Consider the following 20910-nt stretch of genomic DNA (forward strand, 5'->3'; position numbering starts at 1 on the left):
TACAAAACCTTGGGCGCTTTTTTTTTTTTTTTTTTTTTTTGAGAAAGTAAATCCTAGCTAAACTTTTAAAAAAGATATTAAAGGAGGTGAACTTAGAGTCAACTTTCCGCTGGGGTTCTTTGCCCCCCTTAATATAGTTTTCTTTATCTTAGTAATGAATACAGTTTTAAAAAATCCCTCACACCACCCTACATATTTGTTCCACAAAGAATAAATTTTCTGTGTAATGGTAAACTTGACATGCTGAAGAATGTACCGTCTTTTGAAATTACTTCTTGCACTGTTTTGCTAGGTTTTCTGCTGGTTTCACATTTCTGTAGTAGGAAAATGAAAAAGATTTTGTTGTAGGAGCCCTGGTTGTTCTTTCTGCACTTGATTTCTTGAGTTGTTAGTCAAATATAAGGAAAAAACAATAGGCAAGCCTTTAGGGAGAGGAGTGCAGTCCTGTTTACAGACATTTCTTGTCTTTTTAAATCCTCAGAAGCAGATAGAGTGTTGGTATCACTCTTAGTTCTTCTTCATGTTGTGGTAGTTTAGCCTTATCCTTTTTTTAAAGCTTGGAGGGATAGTCTATATTCAGGGTATCATAAATGCATTTTTTAAGGTTTACAGAACCAGATAATTTTCTCAGTTTCAATGAGAAATTGATTGTGTTTTTCAAGAAGGGTTTAAAACTGGAGTATCTTATTTTCCCTAATTTTGAGTTTATGCATCTTCAGAATAGCTATCTAAGAAAGAGGAAATTTAGTCAGGAAAGCAAGTACTTTTTTTCTTCTAGGAGAAGATCAATACAGCATTTTCAAACAGTGTTTTGGCTTCACTTTCAGTTCTTAATTTTTTTTTCGAACAGATTAAGCAGCCAGCATCTTTTTTCTTTTAAAGCAAGTCTGCATCTATGTTTCACTAAAAGTCTAATACACTGGAATAATTTAAACTCTTTGGTTTTTTCCCATTCTGTTCACAAACTACTGGATCGAAACTTTAAAGCACACTTGCAAATAAAGTGTTGATATCTTTTGAGGATTAGCTTCTTATTAAAATGAAAAATACATCTCCCATAAGAAAAGCTGAGAGACCAGCATGTTAAGGGAGACTAACACACAGGTTTTGTTGCTGCAGTTATCTTGCTTATTTATAGAAGTTGATTCTGGTTTTAATCAGTGATGACTTTTTTTATCCTTTTTTCCCTCCTGCTTCAAAACATGTTGTTGGACAGAAAATCCTCAGTTTCCTCATGTAGGAGAAGTAATTGATGGAGTGGACATGAGAGCAGAAGTTGGAGTTCTTACGAGAAACATCCTAGTAAAGGGGGAGACAGAAAATACCTGCTATCTTGAAAATGCGTGTCAGTTCTTCAGTTATGATACATTTGGTGGACATATCAAGGTTTGAAAAACATTTTAAATCAACTTTCTATCATATAAAGGTATATTAAGGACAAAAATGTTTAACTTCAAAGGATTTGAAAACTTAAAGAACATTAATTCATTCAGTTGCTTTGCGTAGAAATTACTTCATTCTCAGCTTTACCCAGATTAGATTTAACCCCTCAGGACAGTGTGCGGAATTGAAGGAAGGGATATAATGCACAGACTATTCTAGAAGTGTCCAGCAGGTATTGTGACAATGTCTGCCATTAAACCAGTGACATCCATGCATGTGCATCCTATAACATTACAGAATAAAGCTTGATCTCTCTTGTGTTTCTCTTCCTTACTTTCACTGCCTTTGTACCTCCCTAGGTGAAGAGCACTGAATCCTAATTCAGATTTCACATCTGAACCTGAGCACTAGAGAGGCATGGAGGGGGAAGAAACTGACTTACTTGTACTATGGGGTTTTATATTTGGTTTTTTGTAAATCCGAAAGTACTATGGTTATAAAAATGAAACTGCTTCAAATTTCTTGTATTATGAACATAAACAAAGCTGAGAGAAAGGAGTGTTCTAGAAACTGGTATTTAAACTTGTGTTTACTTATATAGTTAGATGAAAGATTTAAGCAGCACTGCTTCAGTGATGCTAGAGGAGTTTGAGGCCTCAAATTTTAATTCCAAATATATTTGTGCTCATTATGTAGTCATCGTAATTTAAATCTCTTTCTAATGTATTTGGACACAGATTTTAATTTCATAGAGGTGGCCATAATATCAGGAAAGAAAATAAGCTCTTTTCTACGATGTGGTAGCTTTTGTTTTGTGGAAGAAGGTAGGTGGACTCAAGATGTCAAGGGTTCAAGATAATGTAGTGAAAGAAGATAATGTAGTGAAAGAAGATAATGACAAGCTGTGGATCTTGCTAAGTGTGACCTTGATTGCCACAAAAGTGTAAATAAGCAGACCTTCAGTCTGGAAGGTAGAAGAGAAAACAAACATTTTGACTAATCAAAGTTAAATTGTTCCCAGGAGACGGAGTAGTGGTGTCTGCTGCTAAACCTAGACTTCAGCACTGAAAGCATTTTTGGCTTATGCTGATCTTACCTGCTCAAGCAGAGGGATACTGGATGTTAATAAATGTAATAGCTTTTGAACATCCTGAATTTCCTACTGGTCACTAGGTAGTAGCCTTAAGGGGGCTTAGTGGTAATGAGGAGAGACATTGATTTGCAGTTATGGTGCTTTTCAGTAGTAAGAGCTAGAGATTAGGGGTTCCTAAAAAATCAGGTTTTGACCATCCCTCTATATGTTAGGTTTGCAAACCCTAAGAGTTCAATTAGAGGAGGAGGAAAAAAAAATATTACTGATTTCCCTATGAAAATTGGTATTTTTGATAAATACTCAGTACAGGTGAATTAATGAAATGAAGTTACCAAAAAAAAAGTAGTTTGTTTTGTTTTTATTTTTGCCTTTTTTTTTGGGGGGGGGGGCGGGGGGCGGGGGGGGTTGTTGGTTTTTAGCTCAGATTAGCTCCTTGCAGTTTAGCTGTTGCACTCGTTTATGCTTTCATAGCAGGTTAGGTGGAAGAAAATACTTCCCTATATTACTGGTACAACCCCATTATGACTTTACTTTGTACGCAGTAACTTTACTGTGAAGTAGTATGATTGTAAGGATAATTTCATATTTTCCTTAGTAAAGACAATCCAATGTCCAGTTTTATGTTCTCATTGCAATGAGAACATAGATGCACTGGGGTGTGTCTAGGAAAGGTCAAGTAGCAGTGTGTGATGATTAGCGACGGGGAGCGGATAGGATGGATCTTGTTGCTGTCTTCAGGTACTGGTGAGGGTACAGAGTGGCCACAGCAGTTCTTGGAGTGCACAGCAGTAGGATAAGAGGCAATGGGACCAGGCTTAAAGCAGGCAAGTAATGCTCACATACTGGGAAAATGAAAGGGTAGAACCAGTTGACATCCTGAGTGTCTCTGTGGCTGGAGGTATTCTCTGAGCAATGTGCTGAGCAGATGTCTTAGGAAGCTGACCCAGCACTGAGCTCTCAACTGGACTAGGTATCTCAACAGATTCCTTTGAATCTGCATTATTCTGTAGGTTTTATTCAGCTAAGCCTGTCCTAGGTGAACCGCGCTGGTGCAGCTTCATTAGAGACACACCCAAATGTGGGTGACTTCTGTTTGGTTGGACAGTACATGTAAGAATATTTAATGCACCACCTGGTAAGGACCAAACAGTAAAGTGTGGCAATATGTCTGGTGAAAATTCCTCTGTTGTAGCCACATGGAGATACAGATTTTGAACTTATATATGAAGGGTACAGTTTTGTAAGACATGTTTTAGAGCAAGACAGGAACATTTGTTCTAGCTTTTATTGTGTTGGTCTGTGGCAACTGTGTACATCTAGCTTCTGTACATCTGGGGCAGATGATGTATCAACTTAAAATTTCCATTGGTTAAAAAGCAGATAATTGGTTATTCACTGTGGACTTAATTTCTTTTAGATTTTGAAGAATTTTACATCTGTTCACCTTTCTTATGTGGAATTGAAGCAAATGGGCCAGCAGCAAATTGGAAGTTACCCTGTTCACTTTCACCTTTGTGGGGATGTGGATGAAAAGGGAGGATATACTTTTAAAACTTATCTGGAAGGTCTTTCCATTCATCACTGTTTTTCCAGATGTGTGACAGTTCATGCAACTAATGGTTTGCTGGTAGGTGCACAGAGAGTAAAACATATTATGTTGGAATAAATATTACAAAGAGCATCTAGATGCCAAAATAATCCCATCCCATCTGCAAATCCAATGCTCAGCAATAGTTTTCTTATTTCAGTGGATAAACAAATTACTGCAAACAGTAATTTAACAGTTCTCACTGTTCAGTTTTTTGAGATTCTTACAGCAACTAGCTGTTAAGACAGAGCTATGAGGCAGCTAAACTCTCCAGACATAGCAGGGTGTTAAGGGATGAATAAAACTATGTGCTTGAATCTTCTGTACTGCTGATATTGACACTTCACTTTGCAGCTGTGCCAGGATAGTAGAACTAGATGGTATTTGTCAAATGAATCTCAGTAAATGCTATTACTACTGACATAATGACTTGTATTTCTACAGATAAAGGACACCATTGGGTATGACACGCTAGGTCACTGTTTCTTCATAGAAGATGGCATTGAGCAGAGGAATACTTTGTTCCACAACCTTGGGCTAGTTACAAAACCAGGCACTCTTCTACCTACAGACAGAAACAGCAGCATGTGTATTGGGATTAGGGATAAGGTGTATGGAAGTTATGTCCCAGTGCCAGCCACAGACTGCATGTGAGTATGTCATGATGAAAAAGTAAAACCCAACCAGTTGTTAACCAGCAGTTAAACTGCTGATGATTTCTTGACAAAATGCAGATGGAAACGTTTTTATCTATAATTTAATGAATGTAGTTCACATAGCATCGGTATTTTAAAATTAGGAATAAAAATTAACATTTAGTCTTCTATTAAAGAAAAAAAAATGGTTTATAGGTGTATTTCTTGGTTTATAGGTATAGGTATATAGGTATATATAGGTATATTTCTTGTGATACTTGGGACCTTAAAAGTCTATTGCACATCTTCACTACTGCATAAATGTATGCGTATTCTCAAGTTGTCACCACTATTTTTTCGGAATACTACTTGTTTCTTGTGAATGATTATTAAAACAGTTTATCGTTGCATGGGATATCTGCACAACATTGAATACAATACTGTGCACTGAAATAAAAAAAAAAAAGGGCATTTTTGATGTTTAGATGTGGAAGGTTTTGTGATTTGCATTCTGAATGTGAAGCAGTTACTTCATCAATTTAGCTTTTTCTGATGTGCGTGTTAAAAAGGGAAGATACTTTTTTTGGAGCTTGAGGTTTTGTGTAGTAACTTGTTTGTGAATAATATTACAGGGCCACTTCAACATTCTGGATTTCTCATCCCAACAATCATCTTATAAATAATGCAGCAGCAGGCTCACAGGTAATGCATATAGGTGTAATTCATGACAAAATGCTCATGTCACTGGCATTTGTAAAATCTAACATTTACGCTGCCAGATATATGTATATTTTGCCTTTTTTAATATATTAATCTTTTTATGTTTGGCAGCATATTGGCATTGAAAGTGCAAGGTATGTCTAGGTGTGCATTTGAGTGATAACAAAAATCTTTGTTGTGGCTGCAACAGAGGAGATCTCTTCTTATATTTAATAGATGTGGCACTAGTAATAGTGTCTGTGGATAAATCCTTTTATTTTCACAGAACAGATGCACTTCATATTAAGTCTTCTATATTTACTGTAGGTTGGTATGAGTTTAGTGACAGCTCTGCAAGAGCTGTAGTCACTGAAATGAAAAATGACTACAGAAGGTGTTCATTGTGTAAGAAACAGCTAAAACACTTCTGTCAGTGGTTAGTCAATTGTTTACAGCCAGTAGGGTTTTGCTTGATAGGGTTTTGCTTGTTCTGAACCTTGTGTTAGTGCAAATATCTTGTCATAGCTGCCTGTGATGTAAAGATCTGTACATACTGTGGAGGAGGGGGCTGAAGTCTGTTCTATATTGGATGAGAGTCTGAGATAGGTAAGGTTTTTAGTTGGATTTTTATGAAGGGATCAATGGGAATGGAAAAAATGAAAGGTTGATTGTTGTTGCAAAGGCTCTGGTGTTGGAAGAGCATGAGCCTGTGTATTTTTAGCCACAGATAACATATATCTATAACTGATAACATTTAGAAGTAAAACATTTATTTATTAACAGGTAACTGTTATTAATAAACAGAATAGGATTAGCTAAGTTAAAATACTGGAGTATTAAAAAAATCAGAAAAATTTGTCCTGTTTTTTGTATGGTCTGATTCTTGTTGCTTTATTTGTAGTGGGTTTGTTTCTTTTTGTTTGTTTTTCTACGTGACTGTCTACCACTAGGAGGGATCTGGACACACCACCCAAATTAAACCAGTTCTTTTCTGTCCAAAACGATGTCTTTCCATTTTGCCTGCTTTATGTAATATACCTAGTTTAGGCATTGTAGGCTAAGTTAAACAGCTTCTTTGATCTGGTGCTTGAGTCCTGCAAGGTCTTTTTCTGCCTATGTAGCTCATCCCAGTTTATGTTACCTCCTTTTGTTGGCAGGATGTGCCTGACTGGAGCAAGCATTTTGTCTGTTATGAAGTTTAGCCACTCTCATGTATGCCTTTTGCATTGATATAAACACATTAGTATAAAGGGACCACAGCTTATTGTTTCAGAAACAGAATAATTCAACTGTGTTCATACAGACTCCACTGTAGAGATTTTGCTGGTATGAACTGGAGCAATTCACAGCCAAAAAATTCTATTCCTTCCCCAGGTCTTAATTATGCAGTGAAGCCTATCATAAGGCTGTATAGGCAGTACATGTTTCTTTGGTTTTTTGGTGTGTGTGAGAGAGAAGAGAAAAAAAACCCAACCATTTTCATATTTCTGAATGCTTGCCGATGCTTAACAAGCTTTTAAGTTTATCTAAGTGTATTTTTCAAGCATCAGGGTGTGTTTTGGATAAAATTTATTTGGGTCTTCCAAGCACAGAGCTGTACTTAATTATATGTGAGGTAAGATTTTGGTATTTTTATTAATGGAACATTAATCCGTATTTGCTCTGTAATGGTTAATCACCAGAAATGTCAGTGTGTCATCATTACACACTGGGATAGGAATGTTACTGTAAAGTAGAATTTCCAGCATTCATTGGAAAATTAGTGTATTCTTGGCATGACATGCATGAAATATTTAAGCCAGGGTGAATTGGCTTTATCCATGTTTCTTGAAAATGTTGATGATTGTTTTTTGTGAGATGGAGCACTAGTGTTTCTTTACCTACCATTTAATCCTTTAATGTGCCTTTTGGGGCGATTTTAAAGTTTTTTAAGGGCACACAGCCTATGGTCAGGCAAAAGTTTGGATGTCTGTAGGTGTCTGCAGTGCAGATGTTGTCATGGTGCCACCTCCAGCAAACAAAGATGTAGTTGAAAGGGAAATTTTGTAGGTCTCATTTAGCACATAAACATTGCTTCTTTAAGAGCAGAGATACTAAAAAAGTATAGAAAATTAACAGATTCTAAAATTATTACTGCATGTCATTGGCACAGTGCCCTGAACTGGCCAGATTTCTTGATGTGCTTTTTTCCTGTGTTCTGAAAGCTCTTGAGGGTTTTATTGGCTGTGCCATTTAGATTTTGATGGGAGCAGAGATGAACCAACCTTTACAGACTGGAACAGTAAGGATAAGAGGTATGATTTTGTGTATCTTACTATGATTAGTATTATCTACTAGTAAAAGAGAATCTAGTGTCTGGGATGACATAACTGAAATGCAGAAGTTACATTAACTTGGACACTTTTCTACTTTGAAATATTAGAACATCTTAAATATGTGGTGTTGAATGGCTTCACTGAGAAGCAAAACACTTTTTAGTTGATACTGTCCACTAGAATATAGCCTTATTTGCAAAATCTCACTTTTTCACTGATTAAATTGGTTTTCTGAGACTGTATTTTAAAATACATATCAGCACCAATAATAGTATCAGAATCACTTATAAGTAACATTATTCTCTCATTACTTGCAGGATGCTGGAATATGGTATTTATTCCACAGAGTTGCGACAGGAGATTCTCATAGTTTAGCCGTCGAAACCAAATCAGAGCTTACACCCCTAGGAATCTTCTATAACAACAGGGTTCATTCTAATTTTAAGGTAATGTAGTATGTTATTAAAAAAAAAAAAGTGATTTTTTTATTTTTCAGTATTCTATGTTAGAACTTGTCTGTTCACATTTTAGCTGTCACTAAACTCATAAGTAGAGGATAGATTTTGTGCTGTGTTTAAACTGTACTGTAGAACGGTGTATAATGTGCATGGGTGTATTTTCTAGTTGCATTTTGAGTATTCACTGTTTCAGATCCTCATAAGACACAAACAACTAAAATCAGTTAATACTTCTAATAAGTAGCATTTTAGACACTACTCTTTACAGCTTTGTCTCCTACTCCAAAGAAAGCTGGCCCTTGAAGAATCAAAGTTTATTATAGCAGTGATTCATCTAATAGCTTGCTGCAGTAGCTACAACTTATTTTTCTGAGTCTCAGGTGTTTGCACATGGTGACACAGTCTTTGGCTAGAGATTAAGCTTTAATATTGCCTTCAGGAGCTCACTTATTTGCAACAGTTTTCTTCAGGAATTCTCAGGCTACAGTCATTGAGCAGTGTTTTGATAGTATGACTTTAAAACCTTTTCCACATCTCAGCTTAAGTTTCACTTCAGCTGAAGTCCTTAAAGTATTTCATCTGGAATCTAGTTGCTATGTGTATGTATAAATGTAATGACATTTACAAAGCTACCTAACTCTAAACAAATACTTATTTGTGTTTGGTTGCTGCAGGAGATTCTCATAGTTTAACCACTGAAACCTCATGGAATTATTATTATTATATTTTATTTTGTTTACCAAGTGAAACTGATTTTTCCTGACAGTTGGTTGTCTGGGATACCAAGAAATGATACAATGTTTGATGGAAGTTGTGTTAACAATGTGTTTGGGACTGTAGGGCATTTTGTTCAGATTGGAATTAGAACATGTTGAATACAGAAGTGCATTGTGAAGAAAAGAGTTTCACCTGTATAGCTGTTATCATCTCTAAACAAGGGTAACAACTCATGTGCTAAAATTCCACGTTGAAAGAGAGCTCCACTAACAGTGGAGTGAGTGAGAATCTGCTTGTGTATAAGACTCAGTTGTAATCATAATTAAGATCAGAGGTGAAAGTAGTCACAGGTATGTGACTTTATGTGATTTATATGTATTTCAGATAAAAAAGCACAAATGCTTCCTCATGCTTTTATTTTCTCAAGTAATTTATTTCATACTGGATTATTGAGTTTCAATCATATTGCTGTTTGGACCAAAATAATGTTTAGTGGTAAAGGTAATTTAGTTTTAAAGTGAACTACAAAGGGTTTTTCACAGTGGGTTTTGGGTTTTCTTTTCTTTTCCATTTATGAGAATAACTTGAACTCACCATAATATTGGCTTCCAGATTTTGCAGAACAGCATCTGGTAATAAATGGAAAACCTCAAATAGATGTTGTGAAAGAAACCTGAAGTGAACTTTGAAAATTTTCCATTACACCTTTTTTTTTTTTTTTTTAAATCACAAATAATTCCTTTTGTTTTAGCACAGACTGGTTTTTTTATATTAATTAGCCAGTTTTTTTCTTAGACAATAGGCCAATTGAAGCAAAACTGAAAGATTTAAGAGTTTCTAATAAGTGTATGGAATGCAATGCTTAAATTTTTAAAATTTTATTTTTATCCTATCTTTAATTTTGGATAGTATGAATTTTCTTTCCTTGCTTATTTCAGGCTGGTTTGTTCATTGATAAGGGTGTTAAAACAACTAATGCTAGTGCTGATGATCCCAGAGAATATCTTTCTTTGGACAACAATGCAAGGTAAAGGATATTTTCTTTCAAGTGAGTGAAAAATGGCAAAGTTTTGAGACTTCTCTTATATTCACATGGGGAAAAATCTTTTTAAAACAATAAAATAATTTATAAATTATAACCAAACAGTAAGTTCATATATATTCTTTTCCCTCATTTATTCATTTGTTTTGGGAACAACAGAGGTGGTGTGTCTTAAAGGATTTGGGGTTTTTTCTGAGCTTTTGCTCAGGATAATTTCCATCTTAGAAGACATTGTTTTAAACATGCTCTGCTGTCATGCTTAAAATGTTTTCTGGAATTGCTGCTAATAGGAAAATATTCCTTTAAAATCTGATCTTCTGATTTATAACTGAGTTTTAACTAATTGTTAGAAAAAGGCTTCAGTAGTGCATCCACTCACCTTTCCTACTGCTGAATGTTTCTGCTGTTCCTTCTAGACTTGGAAGTCATAGCTTGGTAGTACAGTTCTACTGAAGGCTCTTTGCAGAGGTGGTAAAATCAACCACATTTTCTTCAGTTTACTCTCAGAGTGAGAGAAACTAACGGAGAGTCTAGAAAAGTTCCAGCTTATGTGCCTGGTTAGTCCCGTCCTAAACTTCAAATAAAATAGCCTGGGATAGTGGTTACATAAATATTGAATAACTGTATCTGTCAACATTCTGTCAACTAAGTAGTAGCACTGAAAATATGGTCCACAGATTATTGTCAATCCACCTGTGTTTAAGACAAGGACGGTTGAGTGACTGCTGGAGATGCAAAGAGGAAAGTTCCAAATTTTGATGCTACTCAATACTTAATTTGGAAATGAACCTGCTAGTTCATGGAACCAGACTGAAGGGACTTAAATGTTGAGAGGACTGAGACTATCAAAACCTAACATTTACCTATCTTCCTCTTTCTACCTTGGATAGGGAGGGGGCCGATCCAAATCTGAACAAAAGAGTATTGGGTGATTGGGATAACAGACTTAGGTATCTTTACCTGCTCAAAATGCCTGTTTGGAATTTTTTAAAGGTATTACTTTTTGTCTGGGGTCCTGGGGGTAATCAAGTCACCAATCACCAGTTCTTAATCAGACTGTTCTTTCCCACTATGTAAACTAGATTCCAGTCTAATTTACTGTAAAAGACCATCTTGGTAGCAATGCAATAAAAAAAGGCATGCCCAAAGAAGTGGCACTGCTGTATGTCAGAAGAGTTTGAAACATTTGAAGGACCAGTTAGAGAAAGTTCCAGACTGTTCTTGCATAACTGATGTCAGCCCTGTGTGCGTTTCCAAGGAGCTTATAATTCCCTTCATCAAAGTTTCACATTAATACTTCACTACAAGTGGGGATGGCAGAAAGAAAAAAGGGATAAAGGGTTGCTGAAGGTAGCTAAAGAAACTTAGGGAGACTAACCAAGAGTCCGTGAGAGTTACTGGAAAAGAGACATTTCACATTCCTGCTTCACTATACCCCAAAGACACTTTTCTAGTACTAGAGAGCTAGAGATGTACCTGCTTTTAGCTTCTTTCATTACAAACATGAAGCAGAGTGGAATTTGCCCATCAGATGAGTATTTATCTTTCAGGTTTACTCAGTGCAACATATATGGCACATGTAAAATAAAAGGTTTTCTTGTACTGAGTGTTTATCTCTCCCAGGTTTCGACCTCATCAAGATGCAGACCCTGAAAAGCCCCGAGTTGCTGCCCTGATTGACAGATTAATCTCTTTCAAAAACAATGATCATGGAGCCTGGGTCAGGGGAGGGGATATCCTCATTCAGAACTCTGGGTAGGTATTTGGAAGAAAACAGCTGCATGCTGTTAAGAGGTTTTCCCTGAAGCTTTGTTTATGAAAATGCATTACAACAAGGTCATAGGAGAGGATTGATGGTTAATTTTAGGAATTCCTCAGTATGACCAGCTTTCATACCAACCCACAACTTCAAATGTGCAAGTTTATATGTGATTAGATGAGAACCTGCCTTAAACAGCAAAAAAAAAAAAAAAAAAACCAAAAAAAAAAAAAAAAAAAAAAAAAAACACAAAAAACCAATAGTAAAAAGAAGCCTAAGAGTTGGTTGAGACAGTAAATTCAGACTGGGATTTCTGTTGTCTCCCTGAAGCTCTCAAGTCCTGCTTAAAATGCGTGGAGTATTTTACTACTTTTTAACAACAACGCTTTTAGAAAAGTTAACTGTGTGGTGGTTCTAAGTTTCATTAATAGAAACATTCAAGCTTTTTTCAGTGCACAGCAGGATGTGCTCTTACATTAGCCAATTGTTGAATAATTCAGAAAAAACAACTGATGTTTTGGACTTTTCTTGTAGGTTTGCAGACAATGGAATAGGTTTGACATTTGCTAGGTGAGTACTTTGTTAATCACTTCTGTGTTTCCTTGCATAGAGGCGTAAAAAAATCTATATGCATTTATTATAATTAATAGGTATGCTTTCATAAAGCTGCAGTTTTCAGTTTGGGGCCTGGTTGTATTACCAGTTGTGCAGATGATGTTATAGAGGCTGTAAACTGGCACAGCTGCCAAAGTTTCCACTTGAGCTGGAAACTAAAGCTTCAGCCTGTGCTTGGTTTACACCACAGCTTTCTGCCTCTTTACCAGAAAGGTTATGTTTATCCAGGTATTCTTGGTAGTGCCTATTCCTTAGGCAGTATTTTATCTTCCTCCTGAACCGCTGAAATTGAGTAATGGAAAAGAAAGAGGGTGAACATTTAGCAGGGGTAGTGTCTGTTTCTAATGAAAAATATCAAGTAACTTAGGTAGTGAGCTGAAATTAGTGCTATTTAGATTATGACAGACTGGTTCTAGGGTTGGAAAAGTGGGCTGTAAATAAAAAGCTGCTGCCCTACAAAGGGAGTTAGAAATTTTAATGTTTGGCTCTGGTGAACATTTTCGTGAGTTAGCCTCTATTAATGTTAGTGATTAAATCTATAGTTTTGTGGATTATACATGAAGTCTATACTGCTTTTCTTGAGGAGGACTGTTACAGAAGTAAAAGTAGTGCTGTGCCTTGGTATAATCATCTGCTGGGGAGTCTTGGCTAAAGACTTATCTCTGATCTGCATTGATAGTGATGGGAGCTTCCCAAATGATGAAGGTGCCAGCCAGGAGGTATCAGAGTCACTGTTCATAGGTGAGAGCAAGAATTATGGGTTTCAAGGTGGACAAAATAAATATGTGGGAACTGGAGGAATAGACAACAAGACACGCACACTGCCTAGAAATCGGTAAGTATATCATGAATGAAGGAAATAGAAATACAAGAAAAATTCTCTGTTTCAGATGTAAAGACCCTTCTTGGTTGAGCTGTCAGAGATTAAGACTCCATTGAAAGTGGTGCTCTCTTTTTCATTTTAATGCTATGTGTGCAGCTGTGTCACTCTCACCTTTTTACTGAAGCCGGTTCATCTGATGCTTCCGCAGGTTACTGTTCTGTAGCAATGAGAGCTTTCAGGTAAAAGAATTTCAAATGTCAGTTTGGGACTAGACATTGCAGTCTGTCTGTGACAAATCACAATCTGTGACCCTGATCCTTCCCTTTTCTCTTTGACTTGCACTGATGCTTGTTTAACATAGTACCAAGTCCCACCCTTGCCACAGAATAGGAAAAGACACTGTTTTGGTTTAAGCCCAGCTGGAAATTGAGTCCTATGCAGCCACTTCTCTTTCCCCACCTCCTCAGGTGAGAAAGACCAAAGACAGGTCTCGAGCTGAGACAAGAACAGTGTACTGGAAACAGTGAGATTAAGAATATTAGCAGTAGTAGCAACAATTTTAATAGCAAAAGTATACAAAACAAAGATGATTTATGTACAAAAAATGCTCACCACTCAACCTGCCACTGGGTGGCTGGCTGGCAAGATGAAGAACAAGATGGCCAAGAGATCATCAGCACCCTAAAGTGTACTCCTGGTGGACAAATCCTCTGGTCAGGACCAGTGTTACTCCACTGCTTCCCTGGAAAAGGAACATTCTCCCTTCAGGAAATGAGAGTCCCTTTCCCTCAACTCATAGCCAAGATCTAAGATGGTGTCAAGTAGCACAATGCCTTGGCCATACCCACAAGGCTCCAGATTCTGTCCCCATACATCTTTAGCCAAATAAGACAAAGAGTGAAGTGGGCCTGGCCACCCTTGTTTTTTGCTGTTCAGCCATTTAAAGGGGAGAAGTTAATGCAGTGGTGATAGGAGGTATTCAGTCTTGTTGAGTGGAATCACATAACAGCTGAGGCTGGAAGGGGCCTCTGGAGGTCTTCTTGTCCAACAGCTCTGCTCAAGAACTGTCACCTAGGGCTCACGTTCCAGGACAACATTCAGGTATCATTACTATATCTCCAAGGGTGGATTCTACACAACTTTCCTGGGCAACCTGTGCCAGTGCCCAGTCACTCTCTCAGTGAAAAAGTTTCTTCTGCTGTTTAGCAGCAACCTCCTATTTTCCATCTTGTGTGCATTGCTCCTGGTCTTGTCACTGGGAATAGCCTGGCTCCATCTTCTTTGCACCCTCTCTTCAGATACACACTGAGATTCCTGCCCGAGGTTTTTCTGCTCCAGGCTGAACATGTGTCCCAGTGTTTCTTCCCATGAGAGATGCTCCAGGGACTTAATGATCTTTCTGGCCATTTGCTGCACTTTCCAGTATCTCCATATCTGCCTTGTACTGGGGACAGGCACTTTGCATTTCACTTTACCAGTGCTGAAAAAATGGCAAGTATCACTTCCCACAATTTGGTGGTAACACTTCTCACACAGTGCAGCCCTGAATACCTTTTGCCTCTTGGTGGCAAGGGCACGTTGTTTGGCTTGTGGTTAATTTGGCTTCCACGAGGACCTATAGGTCCTTTTCACTTGCATAAAGGGTTATTGCTCCCAAGACCTTGCATTTCCCCATGTTAAACTTCATGAGGTTCCCATCTGCCCATTTCTCCAGGCTGTCAGGTTCTGTCTGCATGGTGGCACAACCCTCTGCTTCATCATCTGCTTCCGTCTGTGTTGTGCCTTCTGCAAACTTGGCCCATAGACTATTCTTGGCCTAATCATCCAGATCGCTACTGAAGATAATGAAGAAGGCTGGACTTGGTATTGACCCCTGGGTACATCACCAGTTACTGGTCTACAGGTAGATATCATGCCATCACTTTCTGGGCCTAGCTATTTGTCTTCTCATCCTGCTCATACTTGATGAAGATCTTATGGGACACAGTGTCAAAACTCTTACTGCAGTTTTGGTAGACTGTGTCCACTCCTCTCCCATTGCTCTACCTGGCCAGTCATTTCATCACAGAAGTTTATCAGCTTCTCCTTACTGAGTCCATGCTGATTATTCCTGATGACTTTCCTGTCCATCAGGGACCTGGAAATGGTTTCTAGGATTAGCTGCTCTGTCATCTTCCTGGGAGTCAAGCTAAGCCTTACCAGCCATTCTGTGGGCGTTCCTTCCCTAAATTAGAAGTGATGTTTGCTTTCCTCCAGTCTGCAGTCACTTCCAGCTGCCATGATCAATCAAAGAGCAGGTGGTATTAGTTTTATGCTGTATTTCTCATACTGAAAAAGGGGCGTATTTGCAAATGGACAGTGATAGCTCTGCTAACAGGAAAATTTAGGAGTAGGGGATTTTTTGACTCATTAGACAAGCACAGGAACCGTATTTCTTTTACCAGATCTATCTTATGAGTCATTCTCTAATTGTTGCTTTATTGATTTCTCTGAGAGGAAATGTATTTTACACAGATTCAAGTGTATCATGAGTTTTGTTACAGGATGGTATAAATACTTGCTTGCATCAACAGGACATTTCCAATAAGAGGCTTTCAGATTTATGATGGGCCTATTCACCTTACCAAGTGCACATTTAAAAACTTCGTGCCAACTCCAGACAGATTTACCAGTGCAGTTGGATTCTTGATGAAAAATCCGTGGCAGATGACTCCAAAAAATAACATTTCTCTTGTGAAGTTTGGTCCAAACGTAAGTTTATGACAAGTTTTCTTTAAGTCTTGCAAATTTAACACACACAGACAAGATCTGAAGATCATCCTTTCTACACATACCTACTTCAGAGGTTATCTCCTGGCTGGAGGTCACACAGAGTGTATTCCTCTCCTGAGCAAAAAACCCAATACCAACAAAGATGTAGAATGTGTTATACTAAATGATTCATGGCTTATGGTAAAGCTGAAAAGAAATTTTTGTAAGATTTTGTAAGGTTTGATATATCTTTAGCAACAAATTTTCTGTAGTAAATATTAACACTGTTCAGAAGAAAGGGCTGGCCTGAGCCTATTACTAAAACCCAGCATGTTCTGTTTTGCTATCCTTGCCATAAAGTTTTTAATCAGCTTTGTCCTGTGTTTCTGCACATGTGCAAATCTTAGTCTGTTTCAGCTCAGTAAAAACAAAAACTTCTATTGTCATTGTCAGGTTTCTTTGAAAGCCTTCTTTGGAAAACCTGGTCCCTGGTTTGAAGAAGGAGATCTGGATGGTGACAAGAACTCAATATTTCATGATCTTGATGGTTCAGTTACTGACTACAGGGATACCTATGTGAGCCGAATGGATAATTACCTGATTCAACACCCAAAATGCATTAACATCACAGAATGGAGTGGAGTGGTTTGCAGTGGGAACTACGCACAGGCTAGTACTTTCGGCTTTTTGTTTAGTGTAAATCTATAATATTAACTACTTGTGGAGTCAGATAGTGTAAGAAATACAAAATTACCTGTCTTTGGATTTCAAAATTTTTTGACTTTTAAAAATACTTTTAATCATATCACACTTTTCAGCCAGTTGTGTATATATCATGTGTCCTCTCAGCAGACTGAGGATACAGTATCAGATGCTGCAAGATCAAACTAAATGTGTTTGCCAAGACTTCTGTGTTGCAGCTGTATCTGCTAAAACATGTTGAAGCTGTCTTCTTCCACGCAAGTTCTGTCTGCTTTTCTTTCACAGAGTGGATTTTAAGGGGTTGTTCTGTTGGTTTATTTTCTGGAGATATTAAATACCACCTTGTGAATACAAGTGTTACAGGTTTGATTCCCATTCTGGCTCCTGCTCTGTGGGGCCAGGTGTTATAGCTGATTTTTTTCCTCCTCCTTAGGATTTTTTTGTCTATAAAATGGGAAAAATCTCTAATAGTTTTTTTAAATAGGACTTTTATTCAGGAGAGATTTATGTATTACATAACTCAGAACTCCAATTCCAGCATTTTTGTTAATAATGTGTTAGAGTCCAAGGCATATACTGATTGTGCTTCATTATTTAATTTTCTTTCGCAAAGAGACCAAATCTTCCTATTTTCACCCTCTTAAATACCATACAGGTTTATGTCCAAACCTGGAATGGACAGAATCTTTCCATGACTATCGTCCGAGATGAGTATCCAGCCAATCCCATGGTTCTTCGAGGTATTAATCAGAGAGGAGCTGCCTTTCAGCAATACCAGCCAGTGGTGATGCTCCAAAAGGGCTATACAATACATTGGAATGGAAAAGCTCCAAATGTCACCTATCTGTATCTCATAAACTTCAACAAGTACGTTTACCTTCTTTCATAGCTTTCATAGTAGTAAGGAAATACTGAAGTTATGTCCTGCAAAATTACTGTGTGTGCTTTTGCAACCATCTGGAAGACCGAAGCTTGGGTTTGGGTTTTTTTTGTAATTGCAAATACTAAAGTATGAAGAGTAAGGGGTTAAACAACAGAATTGCACCTGAAGTTAAACACTTGTCCAGTACAGTGTCTTTAAGGAAAAACCTTAGGAGAAAAAAATGTACCAACAGTGAAGTTGAGCAGAATTGCAGTTGAATTGCTTATCATACTTGATTTTTTTTGGCAGATAAACTTATTTAATATCAAATATATCTTGAGAGAATCAGAGTTACTATAATGTTTAATGAAAGACTGTGCAGATTTGATCATCTGGTTGAGAGTTTATGAGCTTTTGTGTTCCTGTTTCTTTGTTGGAGTGATCTGTTTGCTCTGTTTTGACAGCTCAACTGTTCCTACAAGTACTCATACATTTTATTTTGGTTTTAGGAATGATTGGATTCGTGTTGGTCTTTGTTACCAACCAAAGACAGATTTTCTTATAGTATTGGAAACCTTTCAAAGGCGGTCATCTGCTCTGTCAAGCAAAGTGGAGCGCTACATGCCTGTGTCTTCAATGATGGAGCTTGAAAAGAGTCGATCAGACAAGAGGTTTTACTTTGACAACAGTACTGGGTAACTCTTGTCATTTGACTCTACTTGAAGATGTTGTTCAAACTTGAAATGTCCGGTTTGATAGTGTTAAAGGCAACTGGTTGAGACACCTGCATAAGAGGAAAGCTTTTGAGAAGGACTCCAAAACCCTTTGGAATGTTTACATGTCTTTAAATCTCCAAACTACCTTGGTTGTCATGGAAATAATTTTCAAGAGTACCACAGTCACCAAAGATATTTCCTCCCCCATAGGTCTGGGGAAAATATAGTATCTGGTGTGCTGCAGAGCAGTGCCTTTTAGGATTTAATTTCTTAGTCTTCAGAGAAATTAACTGTTTCCTTGTTAAACTGAAAATTCCAGAAATTTCCAAGAAGCTTTCTCTTCCAACATTTAAAAATTATATTTTTGAAAATCCTAATTTGTTTTCAGCTGTCTCAAAAGAACTTAAAATCCTAGTCTCTCTTTCAAAATTACTTCTCACAGAACCCATTAAGATCCTTATGAGAGGTTTTAGATATGGTCAGTTTCCACTAAATTAAGTCTTATGTACATAAGTTGCGAGTTTTGCAAAAAGTTGATTCTAAATTTATAACTTGTTCTCTTATTTGATTTATTCCATTACCTACTACTTTACCTGTCTGTAATAAATACACAAATGAATGTAGTTTTTGAACAGACATTTATGTTGCTTTGTGTAAGAGCTGCTCTGATAACAGTCTAAAATGTAATAGAGGAACTTCCACTCTTCTATGAACATTATTGACCACTACACCCCAAATTGCATTTCCAGGCATTTGAAGTAGCACAACAGTATTGTTCAGTGCTGGTGGGTGAAACTGAATATTTCTGCTGCATGTCTACAAAGATCAATGAGCAAGGGAAAAAAATTCATGCTCTGCAATTTGGTTTTTGTTTCCTGCAAGCCACTGATCTGAAGACTGATTCTTCTTTGCAAAGCATCTACATTTATATTGGTGTCTCCTTTAATTGTGGGGAATTTTAGATAAATCATTAAAGATTTCCTAACTCTAGTGAACTGTAAATACTTCGAAACCCCTGGATAGTGGTGCAGAAGTACTCTTTTGTCTCCTTCAATACTGTTTGTTTGTTTCTAAAAATCATGAATTATAGCTGTTATGATTGAATATAAATACCTATATTTCACCAGTTAATTTAGATTATTTTTCCCCTTTTTGTGTAGATTACTGTTTTTATTTCTTCAAGCCAAATATGATAGGGATGGTCACAGTTATTGCTCATCTCAGGGATGTGAAAGGATCAAGATTGTGACCAAAGATGCATCAAAAGGGATAAGTAATTGCATGGCAAAAGCTTACCCGAAGTACTACCAAGTACCAACCGTCATAAAGCAGATGCCAGAAAAAACTACTGTACCATGTACAAAATGTGGCACAACTCAGGTAAAATAAAACAAGCAAAAACTTTCATGAACTGTAGAATTGGTGATGCTATCTACTCAATTTATGTCCAAATTTCAGTCTTTCAGAATAGAATACCGCAGTTATCAAATTGCATTGGTGAGCTTGTTAATCTTCTTGGACTCCTTGAAGGCTTGGAGCCCTTTCTGTAGCACAAAGGGTTTTTTACTTCTTTTGTGCAACTTCTGCTTCAAGTGCTACAGAAGGTGGACACAGGTGAATTGATGTCTTGTACTGCAGTATTGTCTGTGCAACATGAAGACCTTTGCTGCAGAGATCTGCAAGGCAAACCTTCTCTCTGTCTGGATCTTTGCTTATTAGTGTGAACTTGAAATTGTCTCAGTTAGACAAGCTGAGAAAAATATTGACATTAGGAGATAAAATAGGTTACGCTATGTATCATTATATTTATTAGGATTAGTAGTACCATGAATAATGCCACTGACAAACAGATAGATTTGCTTTGGAGCATGCTGTTTGTTGTAAACTGATATGGTAAAGTGTTGAAGAAACATTAATATGAGTACTTATCTTTTTTGTTTGATATCCAGATGGTGTTCACCAGTGACCCTCACAAAAACTACCTCCTTGTGCAGATTAATTCATCTGATGAAAAAGAACCAAGCAGAGGTCAGCAAGCATTTATATATGTAAGTATTCTTTATGATTTTCTTCTTAAATATCTCTTTAGCAGTTTGTATTATAACAGTTGTACTGCTCTACATAATGCAGAACTCAGTTTTCTTCACTTAAATGAAAAGATTGGTTCATTGTTTAAAAAACAAAGTCAAAAAGCTTTTGTTTAAACATCAGAAAGTGAGGCTTCAAAGTTCCATTTTACATTTGAATCCAACCTGCTGAAGAGAAAAATGTTCCCATTAGAGTTTAAAATGTTCAGCTTCATGTTAAAATCGGTGTGGGTATACATTTATGGCTGGTTTTGGAAATAAACAGAACACGCAGCCTAACAATTTGTTAGTTAAGTCCATTTTGTTGAAATTGTCCTTGTGCAAGCGAATTAGTAAGTTAGTAGGATGGGTCACACAAGCCGTTAAGCTTTGCTAAAGTCCTCTAAACGACAACTGCTAAAGAATCAGTAGATTCCTGTATTTGTTGGCCCAAATAAGCCCTGTGATGTGACACTTGTATAAAAAGTAGTTTAGTTTGACTTTTCCATTCAGATGCTGAAGTAGACTTGCATGTGATGGTGAAATGCCATTTGCAGACACCCTCCCACCGCAGAACTTAGTCTGCACATGCCTTACATTCTGCAGTGTCATTGTTCACCTGGCTGAACATTCAGTTATCCAAGCAGACAAATGGCACATGAGCAGCTTAACCTTTGCAGCTGCAA

General features: G+C 37.2%; 1 protein-coding gene across 5 annotated transcripts in view; it reads left to right on the forward strand.

The window, feature by feature from the left end:
- CEMIP2 (cell migration inducing hyaluronidase 2) overlaps window positions 1–20910 on the forward strand; it is a 51035-nt gene that overhangs the window by 25611 nt on the left and 4514 nt on the right. For all 5 annotated transcript variants that reach the window (XM_040089757.2, XM_040089754.1, XM_040089759.2 and 2 more), the window contains exons 7-21: window positions 1217–1386; window positions 3894–4103; window positions 4509–4714; window positions 5332–5401; window positions 8031–8159; window positions 9827–9915; window positions 11554–11685; window positions 12224–12259; window positions 12984–13139; window positions 15701–15878; window positions 16332–16547; window positions 17236–17447; window positions 17952–18137; window positions 19319–19538; window positions 20108–20206. In XM_040089757.2, coding sequence (XP_039945691.1) covers window positions 1217–1386; window positions 3894–4103; window positions 4509–4714; window positions 5332–5401; window positions 8031–8159; window positions 9827–9915; window positions 11554–11685; window positions 12224–12259; window positions 12984–13139; window positions 15701–15878; window positions 16332–16547; window positions 17236–17447; window positions 17952–18137; window positions 19319–19538; window positions 20108–20206 — 2309 coding nt within the window. The remainder of the gene's footprint in view (window positions 1–1216; window positions 1387–3893; window positions 4104–4508; window positions 4715–5331; window positions 5402–8030; window positions 8160–9826; window positions 9916–11553; window positions 11686–12223; window positions 12260–12983; window positions 13140–15700; window positions 15879–16331; window positions 16548–17235; window positions 17448–17951; window positions 18138–19318; window positions 19539–20107; window positions 20207–20910) is intronic.

The sequence above is a fragment of the Hirundo rustica genome, chromosome Z (assembly GCF_015227805.2).
Source record: "Hirundo rustica isolate bHirRus1 chromosome Z, bHirRus1.pri.v3, whole genome shotgun sequence".
Lineage (NCBI taxonomy): Eukaryota > Metazoa > Chordata > Aves > Passeriformes > Hirundinidae > Hirundo > Hirundo rustica.